At 33.6% G+C, this 23,102-nt stretch overlaps 3 protein-coding genes across 3 annotated transcripts; 1 reads left to right on the top strand and 2 right to left on the bottom strand.

Annotated features, from left to right (window-relative positions):
* The first annotated feature begins 4,624 nt into the window (after positions 1-4,624).
* LOC107861660 (2-hydroxy-6-oxononadienedioate/2-hydroxy-6-oxononatrienedioate hydrolase) lies at positions 4,625-6,477 on the top strand. The gene is made up of 4 exons (XM_016706970.2): positions 4,625-5,471; positions 5,822-5,914; positions 6,024-6,091; positions 6,173-6,477. The coding sequence occupies exons 1-4, from the start codon at positions 4,740-4,742 to the stop codon at positions 6,288-6,290; spliced, it is 1,011 nt and encodes a 336-aa protein (XP_016562456.1). The 5' UTR covers positions 4,625-4,739; the 3' UTR covers positions 6,291-6,477.
* Positions 6,141-8,515, bottom strand: LOC107861659 (protein NODULATION SIGNALING PATHWAY 1). Its single transcript, XM_016706968.2, has one exon. The coding sequence runs from the start codon at positions 8,513-8,515 to the stop codon at positions 6,827-6,829; it is 1,689 nt and encodes a 562-aa protein (XP_016562454.1). The 3' UTR covers positions 6,141-6,826.
* Positions 8,516-10,461: 1,946 nt separating this feature from the next.
* Positions 10,462-11,779, bottom strand: LOC107865791 (auxin-binding protein ABP19a). The gene has a single exon (XM_016711980.2). The coding sequence runs from the start codon at positions 11,282-11,284 to the stop codon at positions 10,655-10,657; it is 630 nt and encodes a 209-aa protein (XP_016567466.1). The 5' UTR covers positions 11,285-11,779; the 3' UTR covers positions 10,462-10,654.
* Between the last annotated feature and the right edge of the window lie 11,323 nt (positions 11,780-23,102).

The following is a 23,102-nucleotide window of genomic DNA, read 5'->3' as shown; positions in this document are numbered from 1 at the left end:
AAGATGCTATTACCCTTTACTTATGGACCCAACGACATATCAGGAGATGCATGCCTCAATTCTGGAAGACATCAGTCCATATTTTCAATAATTTCATTGCACAATCACAGGCTTTAGATTCAAAACTATGTTAGAAGTAGTTTATCTTCAAAGACTGAATAACAAAGGATTAAGAGAGATATATTATTATTATCGGTGAAATATTAATATCTCAAAAAGAATAAGAATTATATTTTAGAATTTCTATAATTAATCTTTATCCAAGAATTTAATTGTGTATTCTATTAAATTTGAATTGGCAGCTTTTAAAAATAATTCTAACTATATTTAATTGCCTTCATGATTATGATTATGGCCATTTGGTCAGAAGTAGTAGTAACTATCTTTATTAGTACCATTAAAGAGTATAAATGCCTATTTCATGGACATGGTTTTCAACCATAGCTTTAAAAGTGGAAGTCAAACATCCGTTGAGAAAATGAACCATTATTGGCATTAAAATTGGTGAAAATATTGCCATTGATATGGCTGCTACCAGCTTCTTTATATTACTAGTTTGACCGCACGTGTAATTTTTGATTATTTAAAATTAAAAATTTTATCTATTGCAAATGTTTTTAATGACGTGCAAAAAGTTCAAATCACTGAAAATCCAAATCTTTCACACTTTAATATAATAATGTAAACATAACTTATATTTTATTGTAAACACATATATATTTTACCATCAGAAGTTTAAGTGTTTAATGGACCGTTACTTTGAGATTTGAACATAATTGTATTATGTTAGAGACTAAGAGAAACACATCGATTTGAACCATATTTGTAGTACGTTATTTTTTTTTATAGAGAAAAGACATTTTCCCCCCCCTGAACTTGTCCTCCAAACTCACTTTAACACTTAAATTTAACTTTCGTTTATTTATTCCCTTAACATCTTTAAAGTGAATTATTTTCCCTCTAATGCTGACGTCGCATTTAAAAAAACAAAAGGGCGCGTTTCAGATTTTCTTCTTCTACACACACATACACAGAGAGATATATATTTAAAAGAAAATACTCCTTTCTTCTTCAATACCCTCACCCCCCATCACCTCTCATCCCCACTCCACACCCCTACATCCCACACCCACACCAACACCATTTTATTCTCTAATACATCAACAAACAACAACACCCATTTTCTACAATAATTAATTCTTCCATTAACAATCTCAAACACATCCTTCAATAACACTTTCCTCCATTTTTTTTTTTTCATTTTTCTCCATTAGTACATTCTCCAACGAAGAAATTGAAGACATTAAATTGTTTCATTAATTCAGTTCAAAGAATAACAAAACTGAAAGAAATTTTTGTAACTTTTATTTTTAAAGTACATTGTTCCTTCTCTATTCTTTATTTATGTTTACATCTTCAAGGGTGAATTTGGTGGTTGAAAACTTGAGAAAGTTTGATTGAAGATTGAGATGGTATTTAATGAAAAAAAAAAATTTAATTTGATATTTTTGTGATTGTTCTCTAATGGTGTTAATTAAGGAAAATGAAAAAAAAAATTGGAGGTGGGGATGGGGGTTGGCTGGAAGATGAGAAAGAAATAGAGGGGGCGGGGAGGAAAATTGAAATTGAAGGTGGGATGAGAGGTTGTTAATGGAGGAAAATTGAAAAACAATGGAGGTGGGGTGAGTTTGATCGGGGAGGAGAACTGGTGTGGGGGGGGGGGGGCGTAAAGAGAGGCGAGGTGCGCAGGATGGCTTGGGGGTGTGAAGAAGAAAGAAAATGAGGGTAGAGGGTGCACTTTTTATTTAATATATATAAATATGTATATATAAATATAAATATATATACATATAAATAAATATATATTTATATAAATAAAATAGTATATATATTTGTTATTTGAAAATATATATATAAAAATAATGTGGGAGGGATTAATTTAAAAAAAATAGTAATTTCTTACGTGGCTCCAACGTGGCATTGACATGACATTGATGTGTAAGCGAGTGTAACACACTCTCCGTTGTAAGAGTGTAATTCAGTTTTGAGGGGTGAAAATAAGTCACTTTAAAGATGTTAAGGGAGTAAATAAGTTTAAGTGCTTGGGGGGGGGGGGGGGGGGGATTTTTTTTTTCTTTTTTATATTTAAAATTTTTCTTATTTTAAAGTTAAATATTTAGAAAATCTTTGATTACTTAGTTGAAACTTTTAGAAATTTGATATTTCTTATATTTTTCTTATTATAATGCTTTCATATTTCTTTCTAAAATTTTCAGATCTTCTTAAAATCAACTTTAGTTGATTTACAATTTTAAACTAATGAAAAATATATTAGTTGTCATTAATTATGATGATGACTTCTAGTAAAAAAAGTTTTACTATAAATATTTGATTAATTTTCAACTCTTAAATATTAAAAAAATAGTGAAAAGATGATTTAATCTAAAGCTGAGATCGAAATTCTAAAATTTAGAATTTGTTCAAAATAAGGAAAATTTCAATAACCAAAATTTATTTGGACAAAAATTTAAATCAAAATTTTATTTGGTATAAATAAAAGTTTAACTACCTATCATAATTTTTTTTTTATATAAGAAAAGACCTTAAAAAAAATACTCATGGGACTTTTTGTCTTTTAAAATTGTGTACTTTTTAAAAGGAATTAATTCCTAATATCCATCTTTTGTTTTAGGTGTTCTAAATTTTTTTCTAATATTTAGAAATAATAATATTTCTACTATTTATATATGTTAAAAGAAAACTCCCAAGATATATATTTTAGGAGTCTACATTAATTAGATCTTATCATATATACTTTCTATACCATGTATTTTAGAACTCTTCCCATATACTTTAGGAGTTGATATTTTGTATATAATGATACAATAATTGTAGAAAAAATGTGAAAAGACAATTTTGTCTAAAGCGGAGTGTTTTAATAAAGGGCAAAAAGTTTCATTCACTTTTCTAAGGTCTTCACACTTTTAATATATTATAAATTATAAATATAAATATAGATATAAATATAGATATGTATACACTTTCAACTCTAGAAAGGGAGTGTGAGATAGAACAAGAATTATTTATCCCACAGTGTGCTGAATTTTCTACCAATTTAATAAATCTTTTTTAGTTTCTGACTCAAGGTTTATTACTAGAACTGTTTGTTGAATCCTGGGTGATTCACTTTAATTGGTAAAATATCCTTGAAGATAATGCCATGGGCATGCCTCAAGCTAGAGAATTTCCAAGATTTCTACAATATTTCAACAATTATTGCAGCATTTTATTCGGAATTAGGAATTAGTTATTTCCTTCTTTCATTTATTGTCCTAACTATGAGAAAATATATTGTTGAACAATTACTCTACTTGTACTCAAATTAAGTCAATTGCAATAAAGCTCCTCAAATTGGATATTAGTATTATTTTTTGTTTCTCACTTGGTGCTCAGTATTCATTCAATTTGAAGGTTCTCTACTATGAATTTTGTGTTGCAAAATCCCAATTTAAAAGTAAAGTATTTTCACCCTTGATATAAAACTTCTTATATTATAAATAACTAAACATTTCCACCTCTACCAGAAGCTTCACTGATAATTGCATAGGAGTATTATTTTTGAAGAGAAAGAAAAAACCCAACAACCCCAAGAGGCCCTACAGCCTTTGTCTCTTATATACATTTTCACGTCGATTTCTTACTCATAAATCAAAATCACTCACGCATGGACAAAATCAATATATTTTTAATATAACATGATTCCTCATGTTCAGCTCGATCTTCACAATAATAAGTCAAATTCTGTTGTGTCATATTGCAAATTGCAGTTCATTTTTTATTTCTTCCATAGGATTCATGCTATACTTGATTGATCTCCAAGTGAATTCACGCATAATGGGTCGTTAGATCGTTCTACTTCTACCCCACTCCATGGAATATAATATTGCAGATTCTCCATCCATCTTTGAGCAAAAATGCCTACATGATCATTTTATTTTCTACACGTTTCATCTGTGCTCCGAAAACAAAAAATTACCCATATTTTTCAGTGTCCAAAAGGAATCTTATTTACTCTTACAGCTCTAATGACACAGATACCAAGGTGATGAAACACTGCCATGTCACCAGTACATGCGGCAAGAATCCACAGAATTTATTGAGTCCAGTTTATATATATACTACATACACTATCTATAGTTAAAAATTACGTGAAAAAATTGAGCACCAATAATGAAGTTTAATAGTGATGCGATATCCCCCCTGCATGTTACTCCAAGATTTCATGTCATACATACAAATTAAGTTTATTACCATCTTATCTTAATTTATGTGTTCGTACGTAGTTTGATTTAATTTGTAAATTTAAGTTCTGTTGCAGGCTACCCAATTATTTACATTAAAAAAAAAAAAATTTAGGTAACCTGCAATAGCAATTTTAGTTTACCAGATCGTGCAAAATATTTTGTACACTGACGATTCACAAAATTTAAATTCTTTATTTATTATAGAATTTAAGGGAAAAAAAATGAAGTTTGTTACTCCATCTATCTTAATTTATGTAATATAGTTTGGAATCTAAAAATAATGAAAGTAGTCAATTAAATATGAAATATGTCAATTATTTTAGACAAGAGAGACTAAAAAAGAAGGGAGTTGAGAGAGAGGGAATAGTATTAACTATTTATATATTAGTATGAGCTAGGCTTGGCTGATCCTGTGGAAGAGGCAGGCAGTACGTTATGGAGACTCTGCGCCTCTGCATCCACAACCTCTTATCCTTCCATCTCTCCGTTATCATCACCCTTTTCCAATGGTTACTCTCTGGCCTCCCATTATTACCCACCTTCAAACGCCCTTTCCCTCTCTTCGTTCCTTTCATCGACGCCTACATTTCCCTCTTATTCCGCTTCTCCAATCTCTCACCATGCACCCTCGATCTAGACCATCACACCACCATCCATTTCTGGGCACCCAGTCACCGTCGCTTTAACAAACCTAACCTCGTCCTCATCCACGGTTACGGCGGTGATGCTAAATGGCAATTCATGTACCAGGTCAAATCACTTGCGAAGTCGTTCAATCTCTACGTTCCTGATCTGATATTCTTCGGAAAATCGTATACGACTAGGAAGGAAAGGAGTGAGGAGTTTCAGGCGAAATGCGTGGTGGAAGGGTTGAAGGGGCTTGGAGTGACGAGCTGTTCGATGTTTGCGATTAGTTATGGCGGATTTGTGGGGTATAGAATGGCGGAGATGTATCCTGAAATGGTGGAGAAAGTTGTGATATTGAGTAGTGGAGTTGGGTGCACAAAGGAACAGAAGGAACAACAGTTGAACAAGATAGGGAGAGATCCCGTTGAATTGTTGATACCGGCTAAACCTGAAGATCTGCATGTGCTGGTCAACTTGTCAATTTACAAGTACAACCCTTTCAGGTGGGCTCCTGATTATTTTCTCCAGGAATTCATTGATGTAAGTTCCTCATCATTCTTCACTAAAATGTTGCTAATTTAGACACACACTTTCAAGTGATAGATTTACGTTTACTGAAAATACATGCAACAGAAGATAGATGTATTTGTTGTTTACCTCACATGTTTTTAACTCATCATAGTTAAGCAATTAAATGAGATTATACTACTAATTAACCATGTCTCAAGGTGCGTATGTATTTTTACATGCATGGAATATTCCTTATATTGAAAGGACTATCTAATGACATGCATTTATGTATATGTTACATAAATGCTTTTGATCCGGTGTATTTACAAATTAAGATTACAGATATGTCTCTCTTGATGTTCTTCCTGTATTTTTTGAAGATGATAAGTAGGACTTACCTGAAGGAGAAGCAAGAGCTAGTACATCACTTGCTGTCTGACCATACAGATTGCAAATGGCCTCTCCTAAATCAGGTCAAAATCCTCTCCATATAATTAATAGCAAAAGTTTCATGGTCGTGAAATCATTCTATTGACAATTTAATCAGAAAATATTATTGGTTGCTTGATTTGGTGTGCACAGGAAACTCTGCTTATTTGGGGTGATAAAGACAGAGTCTTCCCTCTTATGTTCGGCCACCAGTTGCAAAGGTATTTTCAATAATTCAATTCTACTAGATTTTTGTAGTGGATTACTAGATTCTTAGTAATGAAACTTATATTAACTTGTAGGCATCTGGGGCCAAGAGCAAAGTTGGAAATAATCAAGAACACAGGACATGCAGCGAACATTGAGTCTCCTGATTCTGTCAATGCTTTGATTAAAGCCTTTATCTTGCAGCAAAGCTAAATAGTTTCATCTGATTGACCCTGCTGCTCTCTATTTATGTTATCTCTGTACTGCCTCACTGTTTGTAAATAATTAATGAACTGCTAATGGGAGTTTCAAGCATCAAGAAGTACTCTCGTAGATGTGATAAGACAAGTTAATGTAATCTACATTCAATGAATAGCATCAATCCAATGTATTAGGGTCACTCTAAATTGCAAGAACCTTGGCCACCATTACATATCCATTCGGTTTGCTGCAAAAGACTGAGGGGAAGTGACGACTGACAAGTAAGGCGCGGGAGAAAGATAATGTTTGCTTGTCACTGTAACTAATTGAAGTATAGCAAGTTCAACACGTTTGGTCGTGGTGTTATTCCTGTTTAGTCAATTCTGCTTATCCACATCTATTCTGTTTAGGCGCATGAGACATATGTATCATCAATTGCTACGAGACTTTGATGATTTTTGACTTGTTGCCTTTACAAATACACAAATGAAAACACGTCTAACAGTGTAGTAAGATGCCATAAGGAAGTACAATTTGACTCTAAATAGCTACATCTTCCATAATGAGCAGAATGAAATTGGCTGCCCTTTCCACCACAGATCCACACAGCCATCTTTCTCTTCCACCCTCATCTCCCAGTTGCTGTCATACTTCCTCAACAACGCCCGAGCGCCGTCAATGACATCTTCACCGAACACATCTTTTACAAAACCAACACTCCTCATCCTTTCACACCATTTCTCTTTCCGTTCATTCAATTCTCCCGTGTTCGTCAGCGCCTTTGCTGCTTCTTCTTCCATCATCCTCCTTTCTTCGCTCTCACGCCCTTTGTAGGCCACACTCGTGGAATCCAAGAACCTCCATAAGTACTCCACTCGCCTTGAGAACGTCGTTGCAAAGTCCCCGCAGCTGTTGCAGCTACACTCTGTGTTGTTCTCGCTGAGAACTAATCCTTTCGGGTCCAAACTCTTCAATATCTTTAACAACTCTGTTCGCTCATCCGGATTAGCATGATTCAAATTGTGGAGTCTAAACTGAGCACAGATGACTAAGGTTTCATCAGAGGAAGAATTGATCACTTGGGAGTTGAGATTTTGAAGAGGGAAATTGTCCAGTCTGTTGATCTGTAGATTAATGTTGATCGCCTTAGCAAAGGATAGTAGTTGCGAGGAAAAATCATAACCAGGTGGGCCGATCACAAATGGCGTGCCTCTCAGTTCTCCGTTTTCTATGGTGGGCGTAATAACAGTTAGGCGAACCAGTGGTGGTGGTCCGCCTGATCTCCGAGTCAATTCTTCAAGAAGAGTTGGCCACTGAACACCATGAGAAACTCCAATATCAAGGATGTGAAGTTTCTTTAGCTGATCCTGTTCTCCAATAATTTGGAGAACAGATGAGTTCGCAATGTTATTAGGGATACGGAACCAGGGACTTATGTCGTTGAAATTGATCAATGAGTCCCTGAAGAATTTGTGATTGGCAGAAGCGAAATTGGTAACTCCAGCGGATGCTGATAATGAGCCAGGGGAAGACAAATGATGTGTCAAGGCACGGAGTCCATGAGCAGCTAGCCTGTAGTTGGCATCGCCTGTGAACGATGCCAGCTCATGGAGAACATACAACAGATGTTGCACGTGGTTCATGTTTCCAACAGTGATTGCAGCAGCACAAGGGTTGAGCAAATGTTCTGCCCATCTTCCTTCTTTATTGCTACTGTTATTTCCGGTGGATTTTGTTGTTACTCTCTTGGGTCCTGTTGATCTTCTCAGTTGTACTCCTGGTTCCACTACAGCATGAGCATCTTCTGCCTCATTCATCTGACGGTTCTGGTTCTTCCTTGACGCCTTCGGATTATGATCAGAGCTAGATGTCTTCCTTTTCTTAGACAAATCCAACGGCTGCGGATGATTTAAAATGATGGGCTCTGAAGGGATATTGCTAGTCGATGTATTGACTGGGGAGCTGTTGTTGAATGAGTTACAAGTATTATCTAAGATGATGTTGTGATTAACAATGTGATCATCTTGATCAGTAACCCACAATGAGTCCCCGTAGAAATTTAAATCATCGATGTAACTATAGGGTTCGTCCAGGAAGGATGGAATATCGGATAAAGTACTAGCTAACCACTCTGAGATGGAGTCGGAGTTGGAATTAGGCTCAGATTCGTCGATGGCCATTGTATCGCAAAATCTGGTAGAAGAGTGAGTGGAGAGGATGTTTTGGTGTTTGAACATTGACTATGCGACTAGAGAAGAGCTTATGATGTGTATTTGTTGTGTGAATTCAAAGTCTTTTAAGTGCTAAAGGGAGTAAAACAAATGGTAACAACAGTTCTTTTTCTTGCAGAATGAGACAGAATGGGGCATATTTAAGAGGCAAGTTTGCTGTTATTTTGGAAGTTATGTTGTTGCATTTATAGAATACTACATTATTTATTTTATTTAAGGCATAAAGCTGGTGATCTTTTTTCTGATTCGTTCTGTTATTTGACTTATTTTCTGGCGTGTCACGATTCTTATAAACAATACAATTGGAGACACTAAAATATTTATGTAATTTCTGGGATGGTGACAAGTTTTTGAGTTAGAAATTTCATAGGACGGCAAACTCTTCATTACCCTGATTAATCTAATCTTGTTTTTGTTTGATATTGCCTTCTTCTAGGCTATTGGCTGACACACATTTGGCAGTTTCCCCAAAAAGCTAAAATTAACCTCTAAACTACTCATAATACTAGTATTCTATTCAAGAAAATAAACGTTTTTTTTTATCGAGTACAAAAGATACCATCATCAATACCATGAAGTATAATCTTTACAGGAAGTTCTTTACAAAATCAACAAAAGTTCTCTTTTGGACACCTTTTCCAGTAGTAGATACTCAAACTGGATGCTCTTTGTTTTCCTTGTTCCCGTCGAAATACTAGTGCTAACTAATTACTCTTTCCGTTCTAATTTGTTTGCCTTTTCTTTTTTAGTTCTTAAATTAGAAAATAATAAAGAATATCTCTTTCCCTTTTTGATAACTTTTTAATTCCAACTTTTCATATCACATCTTAAAGATCATAAGATTGAAGGATATTTTAAAACATTTCACATATCTTTAGTTTAAGAACACAAAAGTCAAAAGTTTTCTTTTTTTGTTGAACTTGTGCTGAGTCAAAACCAGAGACAAACAAATTAAAACGGAGAGTAAGTTTTAATCTTAGTCCGAAGATGGCGAAACTCCACGTGATTTGGGTCTGATTCGTCACTGTTAACGAATAGCAACATGAGACTTAGTTTGGTGTTACAAGCACCCACTTATTGTTGGCCCATTTTGTTGTTGATCAAAATTATCAGGACTAATAGATGATTTTCAACTTAATTATAAGATTTTGGAGATCTCTTGGGAGTTGAGTTGTATTTAAAAAGTGAATTTATTATCTTGAAAGAAAAGTTTACGGTGGAAAACTGCTGATACATCAGTATGTTTCTAGTTGACCAAAATGAATTATTGCACCGAAGTCCGTCCATACATGACGTAAATTGAGGTTAATAATGATGGTCACATAGGAGCTAATAGTTGTATTAAGAAATAGTAATGACGTGCTTTACTCTTAATCCTATCATTTTTTAACCATATAAAATTGGAATCCAGCTCCTTTCTAATTTCCTTCGTCTCCATACCCCACTTCTGGCCACCCAACAACCTATAACGCTAGTCACTACTCCCACTGGGGCTAGGAAGTAAGCCCCACAACTCAAAGCGGCGAAGAACAAATAGAATTTGCTACAAAAGCCAGGCAACGGGGGTATTCCTGCGTAATGGAGAAGGTAATAGTCAAAATAGGATTCGTTTTGGCTAGAACTACCAAATCAGCTATACATTTGACACGGGTTCGCGGTAATGCTAAAACTATGGCAACCATTCTTTCTAGCCGTCCTAATCGGTAAACTCACTGTACATGCCATGAAGTAACGAATTTCATTGGCGGAGCTAGAAATTCGTTTACGGGTTCATGTCATCATGTTAACCAATATAGCTTTGCTAGAACCTTGTATATTTAAATATTTACTGAATTATTATTATACTATTGATTAAAGGTTGTTGTAGGAACTCATAAATCTTAACATTTTGAATCCTCGAGAGGAATTTGTGACTTTCACATGGCTCGTGTACCAGGTAACTTTCGTCATAGTTGGACAAAAAGGCTGTTCATTTCAAAACAACAGAACTTAAAAGATACAAAACAACCTTAGATAAAACCGTAGCAATTACAAAAAAATCAACAGACCCAAATTACCAAATCCAATTGTCAACAAGGAAAAAATACTGATAAAAAAACAGAATGAAAAAAGCAAGATTAACAGCTAAACGCAATAAGCACATTCTTAGTTAGTGCCTCCAAGTACACCCTTGAGTTTCTTAATTGTAGCTTCATCAAGGAATGTGGTGGCCCCCACCAACTTAGTTGGCAAATCATTAGCAAATAATGCAAAATCAGTTATCTGAAGTCCAGGATTAGAGCTACTAAAAAACACAAAACCCACAGAAGTATATCCAGCATGACTCATTTGAAAATGCAATAATCCTTGTGGGAAAATCATTATATCACCCTTTTTAAGTGTTTTTAAGTAAACAGAATTTGCTGATGAAACAAATCCAGCAGTAATTGAGCCTTGTGTTACAAGTAAAACTTCAGAAGCACCAGGATGTGTGTGGAATGGGATAACACCACCTGGGGCCAAATCTAAACGGGCCGCAGAAAGCCCAAGCCCATTAAGGCCAGGAAATTGGGCCGCAAATGCTGGGGTTACTGCAGCCTTGATAATGCTTGCTGTGTTTCCAGCAGCACTAAGCCCAGAAAAAACGAAATCGTCTACTGTTACATTAGTAACACTTTTGCAAGAATAGCCAGAAGGTGATTCTGGTGCCTTTAAGTCTGCGACGCAGAAATCTTGAACAGCAGCATTGCTGCTCAAGATTAGGGTAGCCAAGAGAAAGATTATAAGTTTAGACATTTTTTTAAAAAAAAAAAATAATCTTGGCTAGGAATAGTTAAATTTGTAATATGATGTCTGTGAGCAAGGCAGGTTAGTTTATATGTGTGTATATATAGAGGCAATGAGTGTAGAATTTAGATGTTGAAATGCAAAAAGGAAAGATTAAGTGCCACTTGAATTTTGAAATGGAATGGCAACCACATGTTGTGTGATAGGGCTATCTTGAAGGTGTTTTGTGATTTCATGAGTAGAAATCACGTTCGTTGGTCACTTTTCAATTCTACTTTTGAAAAATAATTACTGTTATATACATAGTTTTACATTTCTCGTAAACTTACTACGAGATTCAGTGTGTGCTACTCACGTTATCTGAATATTTATAACCATCGGAGCCTGTTGGCTAGCTTCGATTTGTGTTTGTGTATCTTCAAATTATCTTGGATGGGTAAAGCTTTTCGAATCATGGGCAATGTCAGTTCAAAGATACTTTAGCATGGTGTGATATTGTTCATTTTCAGATAAGCTAATATAGTTCCCCCGGAAAGTGTTGCACCATTAAGCGTATGCTTACGCCTTGTATGTAGATTCGTTTTTTTTCTTGTCACCTACGACAATGGACACACAACATTCTCAGTTGAAGAAATAGACAAAAATAATAAAAGAATGGAAACAATTGAGTATCTTTAAGGTGTTATAGACATTATTGTAATTAGTAAAGAGGTCATGTGATTGTTGGATATCTTGATTTCCAATTTGATAGGTCCAACTTAATCATCAAAAAATCATTTCATAGAGCATTGTTTTATCATGGCAAGATAATGTTTCTCTTCTATATTTTTATCACAATACAAATGATATATAATAAGGCTCATCGAAAATAATATCTCTATTTTCATAAGATTAGAACAAGACTACGTCGTACACACCATTTAGAATTTAATATTTGTGGGCTTCTTAGAAAAAAATAAAAATTCAATATAATGACTAAGGGGTCTCACCCACAACGAAGAGTTCTCAACTTATAATTCTTAAATATTTACTAGATTTCTCAATATAAATACAAAATTCGCACGAAAATTATCGAATTCCGAAAAATCCCACCTAACCCTAAATTCGCCCCTGTCAACAGAATACATCGGATATGTTGTTGCTGGTAAAAAAAAAAAAAAACAAGTATTGCTAATGCCCATAAGGTGAGGGAGTTGAGTTAATGAAAGTGGTCCTAATTAAGGGCACATGGTGGGAAAAAGTAAGGAAAAGGAGAAGTCTATAAGAAGACATATGCTGACAGCTCGAATCCAGAAAGGCATCAAAGAGATAATAGTATGAGATATATATGCATAATGTAATATTTTTGGCTTCCTTAGTAGCTAGAAAAGGAATTAATTATATGTGGACAATAGCAATTGTGCTTTCCACTAAAGGATATAAGTCATACACACAAAAGGCCAAATTATGGAGAAAATTTTAGCCAAGTTTGAATTTTATGGGTTTTGAATTCTAAAAAAGCATCTTAATATGCGTTTGGATAAATTATTTGTACATATTGGTGAATTTTATATATAAATACTATTTTTAGATCAAAATTATTGAATTCTGTCATTCATACTTAATATATGCATAAATCTAACTAGATTCTGTGGAATGGTATCCTCAACAAACATTGACCCTCATCCAAATATTGCTAGATATATACTTTTCATGAAGGTTAATATCAATTGTGGCAACAGCTTAATTCATATTTTATCATTCTTTTCTTTGTTTCTACAAATAGAAACTTATCTCTACCCTACTAGATGTTGTTTCTTCTTCCTTAATTAACTCTAAAACTCTATACAATTTCCATCTATAACAATTAAAGACGACGTTCAGTTTGGAACATGATGAAACTGCAGCAATAGTGTAGAGATTGAGTTGTCCATTTTTTTCGATATGTATTAGGCATTGTATTCTCCAAATAATTCAAAATGAAGCAATTGGATGTCCAACTAGGACTTACACAACATGATCACTCAACGAATCTACCTGTGTCGTATATTCCATACATACATCACAGTAGATAAAACAGGCCTGGGCTCAGGCCTTAGTTGAGGAAATGGTTTGGGCTAATAACATAATACTCTATCAACAGTGCTTAAAGCCCAAAAATAAGTTCTGGACTTGCGCAGTGTAGGTAAGGCAAAGCAAACTTAAATTAACTCAAGGCTCAAGTGCACATTATAGCCAGTTTTAGGACACCAACACTCAGCGTACTTCATAACCAATCAGTAATACTTACGTATGATATTAATGGGTGATACATATTATATTATGGTGATTCATATGGTAGATACAATTATTTATTTCAATTATTGAGTGATTCATATATATGGTATTATGGTGATTCATATGGTAGATATAATTATTATTTCAATTATTAGGTGATTCATATGATATTAATGGGTGATATATATAGTATTATAGTGATTCATATGATAGATGCAATTATTTATTTCAATTATTGGGTGATTCATATGTTATTAATGAAAGGAAATGGTGTAGTCAATGTAGGAAACAAAAGTAATAATATTAAAAAAAAAAACTAAAAGCAGAATTGAAACATAATTAAAATTAAATCTAAAAAGAGCAGACTAAAGTTAAAGACGAAATTAAAGACGGGAAAAGAGGAAAAAAAACATATCTTTCATAATTAAAGACGAAAAAAAAAACATAATTAAAACACCTAAATTAAATCTAAAAAAAAGAAGAGAAAAATTAGATATATTTCTTAAGTAAAAGAATATAATGAATAAAATAGAATCTATTATTTCCTTAAATAAATATCTTTTTCAGTTTCAAATGTATCAATTTTTTATATGTATCACCTTATAATATATGTATCACCATTTCAAAAATCGGGATAGCATATAATTAACAAAATAATCGAGATTTTATGTAATATTACTTAAAGATTCAGGGATTTATGTAAGTTACCCTTTTTAAAAGGGAAAATTATATAAATATATAAATTTAGAGTCTATATTACAAAATCTACCAGTATTATTTTTTATTTACAGAATGTAGTTTTTATTTACAAAATCTATCATCTACTAAAAATAGTATTCTTTGTTTTTAAAATTGCACATCCGAAAATTAAGGAAAAATATATATTTTGAGAATTAATTTAGGTAAATTGGCTGAATTTATGGTATACGTCTTTATCCTTTTACGGTAGTTTTTATATTTTATCGTATCTTTATTTACTTCTAGATTCTTCTTTACTACATCTGATAACTTTAATTTTTATTAGTGAACTGGCAATCCTCACCATTTTCTTCGCTCAAAATTATACAAAATTATCCTCACCATTTTCTTCACTCAAAATTTTCAGAGCATCAATAGAATGCAAAAATGGTGAATTCAAAATCTTCTACGGAATATACTACAAGAAAGAGCGCTATAAATAGAGGCAAATTGTACTCCTAATCTCATAAACTTTTCTCCACCGAGTTTTAATTTGGAATCGTTCAATTCAACACAGTTCTCAAAAGTTTTGAGTCGGTTTTGAACTTACCGGTGACTTTTTGATTTCCGGCGAAGATGCCGTGAAGTCGGCGGTAAAGGGAAGAGGAAGAAGACGACATGTGAAGCGGCGCTAAATTGGAATATGAATTTCGATCTCGTTTTTCTGTTTGCGTTTATATGTATATGCGGAGAGGTTTTTCTACGTCAAAAAGACTTTGTTCTACCATTTTCAATTGATAAGTTGGTGAATTTCCATTCTTAAGTTCATATGTTGCCATTGATGTGTGACTTTGTGATTTCCGACGAAGATGCCGTGAAGCCGGCGGTAAAGGGAAGAGGAAGAAGACAACATGTGAAGCAATGTTAAATTGAAACATAAATTTTGACAAGTTTCGAGAATTGTCCGATGACATCGACAGGAAAGGATATCAATGATTTTATGGTGCATAAATTGTATAGAAATTGTTGTATTTATAATTTTATGGTGCATAGATTGCATAGAAATTGGTGTATTTATAATTTTATGGTGCATGAATTGTATAAAAATTGGTGTATCAATAGTTTTATGGTGTCCGATAGGTTTATGATGCATGAATTGTATATAAATTAGTGTATATATAATTCTAGGGTGCATGAATTGTATAGAAATTGATGTATCAATAGTTTTATGGTATCTGAAATAGTTAGAAATCGGTGTATCAATAATAACAATTCATGATGTTTGAACTATCTATAAATCGGTGTATCAATAATAATAATTTTATGGTGTCTGAAATATATAGAAATTGGTTATCAATAATAATAATTTCATGGCGTCTGAAATATATAAAAATTGGTGTCAATAATTTTATGATGCCTAAAATATATAGAAATAGGTATATCAACAATTTTATGGTGTCTGAAAATATATAGAAATTGGGGTAACTATATATTCTTTCCAAGTCTTTCTAAAAAAAAACATAAAAATTCAATTTGGGTAACTATATATTCTCCCTGTGATAACCAACAACACATGGAGAAAATAAAATAAAAAATTAAAGACGAGGTAAATAATTAATAAGAAGAAGAAGAAATAGAAAAAAATAAAAATAAATTCAATACAAAAAAGAGGGGGAAAAATAAGAAAAAAAAATTGGTGGATGAAAAGAAAGAGTATAATAGAACAAGTTCAACTAGTTGGTTTCAAATTTTATGTTTTTTCAGTGTGTGTATGTTAATTTTATAGGAGAAAATGGCCAAAAGACCCTTCAGGCTTTGCCCAAAATCTCTACTACACACTTAATCTTCACGGGAGTCCTATCACCCTCCTCAACTATTTTTTCATGTATTTATTACCCTTCCAAATGCTGATGTAGCAAGAAAGGTGAGAATACCCCTTCTAGGCGCGTTTGTTTAGTCCCAACAACTTCAAACTGAAGATTTTAGCCTTCCACCTGTATAATACACATCATTAAATGATATTTTGAAAAAATAAATCATGAAAAATGGCTTGCAACGTTCATTTCCTCTTCTTTATATTACTCTTCTCTTTGATCACCTACTACCTTCATCTTCTTTCATTCTTTTTATTTCTTTAACCTAAGTTTTAGCTTTTAATCCCAATTTCTACGTGAATTCTTGGAGCTTTGTTGTGTAATTTGGTTCAACTCTTAATTTAGGGTTTGTAATTTGATGATCGATTTTGTCGGAATTCATGAAATGACAAATTCAAAATTGAATAAGCTTTGTATGGATGAATCAAACCCAATGCTCAATGCTGTTGTGAGATGCGAGCATGGTATCTTGCTTGACTTGCAAACTTCATGGTCGAAGTCAAATCCGGGAAGAAGATTTTGGTCTTACTCCTATTATGGTGTATATATTTCGCATTGTATTTTATTGTCACTTTATATTCAAATTATGTTAATTTACTGATTTTTACAAAAAAATTCAGTCTCAAAAATGTAATTTTTTTCTATGAAGGAACAAAGAAAAAGTGGATCCAAGATCAAATTTTATCATTCCAAGATTAGTGAACAAAATCAATGAGTTGGAAGAAGATTTATGGCTTAAACAGGTACAAATTGATAACTTGACACGGGAGAAGAGGCTCAATGAAAGATGGAGATAGTGTAGGTTCAATAGGAAGATATTTTTATTTATTTTGATTTGTGTTGTTGCTATGTTCATCAGCAACAAATGAACTGAAAGTAGTTGCTAGATCTGGTCTACTATGGTGTAAATTTTGTATACCTCTCTCTAAATATATCGGATTATGTTTTGTTATAGTGTCTTTTGCCTAGTCTACTTCAGATGTTTGTTTTAATGTTGTTGTGTTATTGTTTGTACGTTCAAAATTGTGTCTTGTGTTATTGGTATGTTGTTGTTTACACTTACAAAATTGTGTCACATATTGCTCCTATGTTATTGTTTACACTTGTTGTGTCTTGTGTTATTTCTATGATATTGATTACACTTGAAAAGTTGTGTCTTGTGTTGCCGTCATGTTATCGTTTATGCTTACAAAATCGTGTAATGATAATGTTGTTTATGCAAAGCATTGTGCTACTTCTTTGCTATTGCTTACACTTAGATCGTGTAATGACAATATTGTGTTGCAATTAAACACCACAACAATAATGCCTAATGACATCAACAAAACATTTCAACTTTATACAACACCATCATTCATACCAAAATAAATTTACATTCATAATGCTTAATCATTAGGCAACATTCATCAACAAAATACAGTGCGTAAATTGTTTTTCGAACAACAAAATGAAATTATTTTCATGTCAACTTGACTAAGTTAAAACACTGCTTAAAATACATCAACATCACTACAATTTTCATGGCATCTTAGACTGTGAAGAAGTGCTATGTCGACTTGAATGGTGTGAACTACTTCCCACTGTCTTCTTTCTTCTATTCTCTTTAAGTTGTTGTAGTTTTCTGGTTGAGATTGCTGATTTGCCATTCCATTTTAATTTAGTGGTACTACTTGGTGCATAACCAATGTCACCAGTTACATCAGCTGATCTTGCAACCTTTGCTTGACCAGTAGAGTATATCTTACTGCTAGGCATGCCAGGCTACAAAGAAGGATAAAAAAGCAACATATAACAATGACTCATAATCTACTTATGATATAACAAAATAAGAGATATATATTCAGGACTTTGAAGCCATTTTCAGCTTGAACACACCCATTCCTACTACTCTTTGCCTTTTGAATGGACCTGTTTTTTCCCTATCACTACCTATTCCTCTTTTTGTAGTTCCAACTATTGAAGATGATGACAAAAATCAGGAGGCGCAGAAGAGGATGTTGAAAATATAGTAGGTACTGGAGGTGCTATAGGTAGAGGAGTTGCAATAGCACCTACTGAAATTGTTCTTTTGGGTCTCCCTCTTCTTTTTTTTTCTTGTGGAGGTTCAGTAATGGCTTCTGATGATGTTTTCTATAAATATAAAAGGAATGTTATGAATTGAACAAATTAGAATTAAATTCAAGCATAATATACCTTTGGTCTGCCTCTTCCCCTGACTGAACTATTAGTTTTTCCTTGAGGAGCAGCAGTGGTTGCTTCTGGTGGAGTTTTCTAAAAATTAAAAAAGAATGTTAACAATTAGAATACTGTTATATAACATAATGGATTCAAGTGAAAAAATTACCTTTGGTCTGCCTCTTTCCCTGCCTGAATCATTATTTTTTGCTTGTGGAGCAGCAGTAGTTGCTTCTGTTGGAGTTTTCTACAAATTAAAAAAAAATGTAAACAATTAGAATACTTTTATAACATAATGGATTCAAGTGAATAAAATTACCTTTGGTCTGCCTCTTCCCTGCCTGACCCAGTAGCTATTTCTACTGATGGTGCATTTGGTTCTACTTCTGCTGATGGTGTTATATGTAGACACCTTCTTTTGTTGTGGCCTCTGACATGACACACACTACATGTCATTGCTAGTCCAGTTCTAGGCAATTTTCCTGACTTCTTTGTTTCCCCAACTTCTTTCTTCCTATTCTTAGTTGGCCTACCTGGCAAGGTTGTGATTTCAGGTGGTGCAACAGCAATGTTTGAAGAAACTGGTCACATTTCCATGTTTGTAAGTGGTTCAAGAACATTGGCGTAAGTCCTCAAATATATGTCCTTACTGTAGCAGCTGTCAATATATTCATATAGAGGGTACTTTTTGAACAATATTGCAGCCACACCATGTGCACATGATATCCCCTTTAACTGCCACACCATACAACTGTAAGTCCTCTTGATAATATCAACTTTGTGCTGACAAAGTCCTTCTTTCACTTCAAAACCAGTAACTCCATTAAACTAAATGGTACAATCTATAGACCTGTTGATGTTTTCTTCTAAAACCTTCAAACACATTGGAGAGTAGTTGGACTTCCAAGTACTTGGAAACTCCCTTAAAGTGCCTATTCTTGTCATCATCTTTACTCTAATTTCTTCAAGCATGGTAATGATGGTCTTGTGCCTAGCTAGTAAGATCCATGCATTTAAACACTCAAACATATTGTTATCTACAGAATCACATTTCACTTCAGTGTTGAAGTAAAGCTTGCACCAGTAATTAATGTTAAAGTACATTAGGTCAGCCATCATTTTTTCAGGACTAAGCAACTTCTTCTTCTGTATGTTATTCCTTAATTGAAACTCAAATGTACTTTTGGCTATCCTCAAAAATTGTTGTCTTCTTTGAAGACCTCTCCATTACTTAGCCCAATTAGCTAAGATATGCCTTGCACATCTTCTATGCTCAGATTGAGGTAACACCTTCTCAATTGTTGTAAACAGTCCCTACAATACAATACAATACAATACAATACAATACAAGCAATAAAATAAGGTCAAAGTAGTACAGTATTACATTTAATTGGCTAAACTAGAAAAAAAATTACACATAATACAATACACATACCTTCTGCATATCTGTAATCAAGGTGAGACCATCTCCTTCTTCAAGTCCTAGGCCATCCCTTATTTGTGTTTTCCTTTTCAACTACTGCCCAAGCAAGTGGCAGCATCTGGTTATTTCCATCTTTACCAATAGCAATTAATAATTGCTCTTTACAAACACCTTTTAAAAAATAACCATCTAAACCTATACACTTCCTACAATGTATCCATGCATTCTTCAAAGCATAAAAAAAGATGTAGAAACTCAAAAATTTTGGTTTACCTTCTTCATTAGACTCACCAAGTTTAACAGCACAACTTGTCCCTGAATTTGCCCGCAACAACTCATCCTTGTAGTCAAGAATTCTTTCAAATTCCACAGCATGATCACCCATGATATCTTTCAACACTTTAGCTCTTGCTCTTCTCATAGTAGTCTTATCAACATACAATTTGAATTTTTTTCTAATCAACTCTTGCATATTGCATACCCTTATATTTGGTTGCTCAATTATTCTTTCTCAGAAATTTTCAGATCAAAATTTTGCATTGCACAAATAATTTCTGGTTGTCTTGTTGCAAGTATGTTTTGGGATGTAAGTTTTTATCATGAAATCTTTTGTTGTGTTGTCAAAACCTGCATATGAAATCCATGGACAGCCATCCTTGCATCTAACGCTAACCTTTTTTGGTTCATTCACCTACTTCTCCACAGGAACCCTCTTTCTTACTGCATATTTAGTCACAGCTCTTCTAAATTCATTTACATCTTTAAACACTATACCCAACTGCCAAACAACTTCCTTTGCAGTTAGGTCATGAATAATTTTTTAGGTTGTTGTCCTTTTTTTTCTTGACAACTTAACAGATCTTGCCCTACCAGATGCAAGCATATCATGTTCTTCATCAGCACAACAATCATCTTCATCTAACTCAAAACTCCCCTCATCAGAACTTGCAAAGTAAGGCTCATCACCTCCCAGCCTGCCTTCATGACTGACTTTACCTGTTTCTATGTCATCAAACCCTAGATCTGGTTCTGCTTCACCTACTGGTACCTCTGCATTATCAGCTGGTACTCTCTCATTTCTTTTCCTTCTTTGAAACTTTCTTTTTTCAACTCTCAACTCCCTAATTTCCTCATGTACATCACTACCATACTCTTCATCATCATAATCTCCAACTAATTCTTCTTCTGAATCAACACGATCCTCAGTAAAATAATTAGAACCCTCTACTTCTTCTTCTGAAAAATCACTTCCAGCAGGACCAACATCTATATCATCAACTGCATCAGCACTAGGTTCAGCAACACTAGGTGAAGCATCAGTACCTACAGCAGCAGAAGGTGCAGCAACACAAGGTGCAACAGTAGATGTAGCAACACTAGGTACAGCTGTAGGTGCTGAAGCACTATATGCAGTAGCACTATCTGCAGTTGAGAAATGAGGTGTGGTAGTGCAAGGAGGTGAAGTAGAAAAAGATGTAAAAGGGTCCTCCACATTTATATGGTCCTCACCTACCATAGAGTTAGGCCTATTATCAAAAGATGCATCAGATTCCTCCATATTCCCAACACTTACATTTTCTAATAACATGGGGGTGGGGTCCACAACAATTGGTTCATCCACTAAATGCTTGACAAATACATCCACTTCATCTCCATTTTTCAAGGAACACATCCTTTAAAAAATATCCATGTCATTATCCACATCTACCAAAATACCACTATTAGGTGGTTTAATACTAAAGGTGCATGTTGTGCTCTATCCTAATTTTCTTATATAGTCTCTCAATTCAAAATATGACATCTTGTCAACATCAACATCTAAGAATTCTGTAATTTTCCACCTTTATAAATCAGTTCTTCACTACTTAAATCTAATACTCCACTATGGTATCATCTTAGAATAATCAAAGTAAAATCACTCATGTTTAACCTGATGACAATGAATACTCAAATAAGACAAAGTATCATAGCAGATATATTATCGAAAATCAACAATCAACAAACTTTAATACAAATACATCATACTTAAACAATGAAGAAAAACTTAAATTTATTTCAAATTGTACAACTTAGATGAGATAAATAAATTGATTAAATGAGACAGATTTAGGCATACAAAAGATAAATATCAGTAGCAAATTTCAATCACAAACTTGGTACCAAACCAGCAAGATGATTCCTCAAAGATGGGCAAAACCAAGAAACCTATGACGAATGGCAGATAGTGAAATTACCACAGAAAAGAAGATCTAACCCAACAATGAACAAACAACAACAACAATAATCTACATCGGAAATCCAAGTACCAACTAAATTAGCAGAAGATTCGGGTAAGTCAAAAACCCTCTTTAATTTTTGCTCTAAAACTCTTAGCTATATGCGTAGACATAATAATCCCTCTATAAAAGGTTATAACAATCGACGTCGGAAGCCCAAGTACCAAATAAATTAGCAGAATATTTGCGTAAGTAACAAAACCCTCTTTAATTTTTGATCTCAAACTCTCACCTACATGCGTAGACATAATAATTCCTTCCCTTTATAAAAAGTTATACTGCTATTTACAAGAAAAGAAATCTATTAAGCAGTCAACATATGCTTAGGGCAAACCCTAACTAACAATGAAATTAGTTTAGGACAAAAACATGTACCTCTCCTAAATTAAACCAGCAATCAAATGTAAAATCTTCGAAAATCCATAAAACTTTATCACTAAGAGTAGATTCATGCACAAAAATGACTAAATTTGCATGTAATAATGGAGGAATTTCGTGAAGGGAGAATGGAAGAGAGAGAAGAGAGGAGAGAAGAGAGAGGAAGCTCAAAGGGTGCTTATGGGATCATATGAAGATTTAGGAGGGAAATGACCTGGAAGGCGTGGGCCCAGCGTGTGTAAATACGAAGACATTATGATTTGGGTTAAGTTGCCACATCAGAATTTGGAGGGGTAATAAATACATGAAAAAATAGTTCAGGGGAGTGATGGGACTCCCGTGAAGATTAAGTGTGTGGTTGAAATTTTGGGCAAAACTGGAGGGCCTTTTGGCCATTTTCTCGTTTTATAGTAATTTTAAAGTTTTTCCCAAAATAATTTTGTTTTTTTTTAAAGAATGAAATTGATTATGGAATTGAAAACAGTAGGAGAAATTATAGGAAAGAATGTCAATTATTTCTTATCCAATTTTGATACTTTTAATTGTTTTTTTCCTTTTTACCTTATTTGATAAGTTTTGTTAGCTTTCTATTGGTATATTTTGAAAATTTGAAACTACTGATAGATTTTGTAATATTGACTCTTATATTGTATATTTATGTGATGTTTCCTTTTTAAAATAAATGATTCGCATTTGATGTTTTGCCAAAAAATAGCCAGTCGGCTAAATTATTTTCACATTGTATCCATTTCTTAATTTGGATCATT

This window comes from Capsicum annuum, chromosome 3 (genome assembly GCF_002878395.1).
Source record: "Capsicum annuum cultivar UCD-10X-F1 chromosome 3, UCD10Xv1.1, whole genome shotgun sequence".
Taxonomy (NCBI): Eukaryota; Viridiplantae; Streptophyta; class Magnoliopsida; order Solanales; family Solanaceae; genus Capsicum; species Capsicum annuum.
This window is presented reverse-complemented; position numbering and strand designations above follow the sequence as displayed.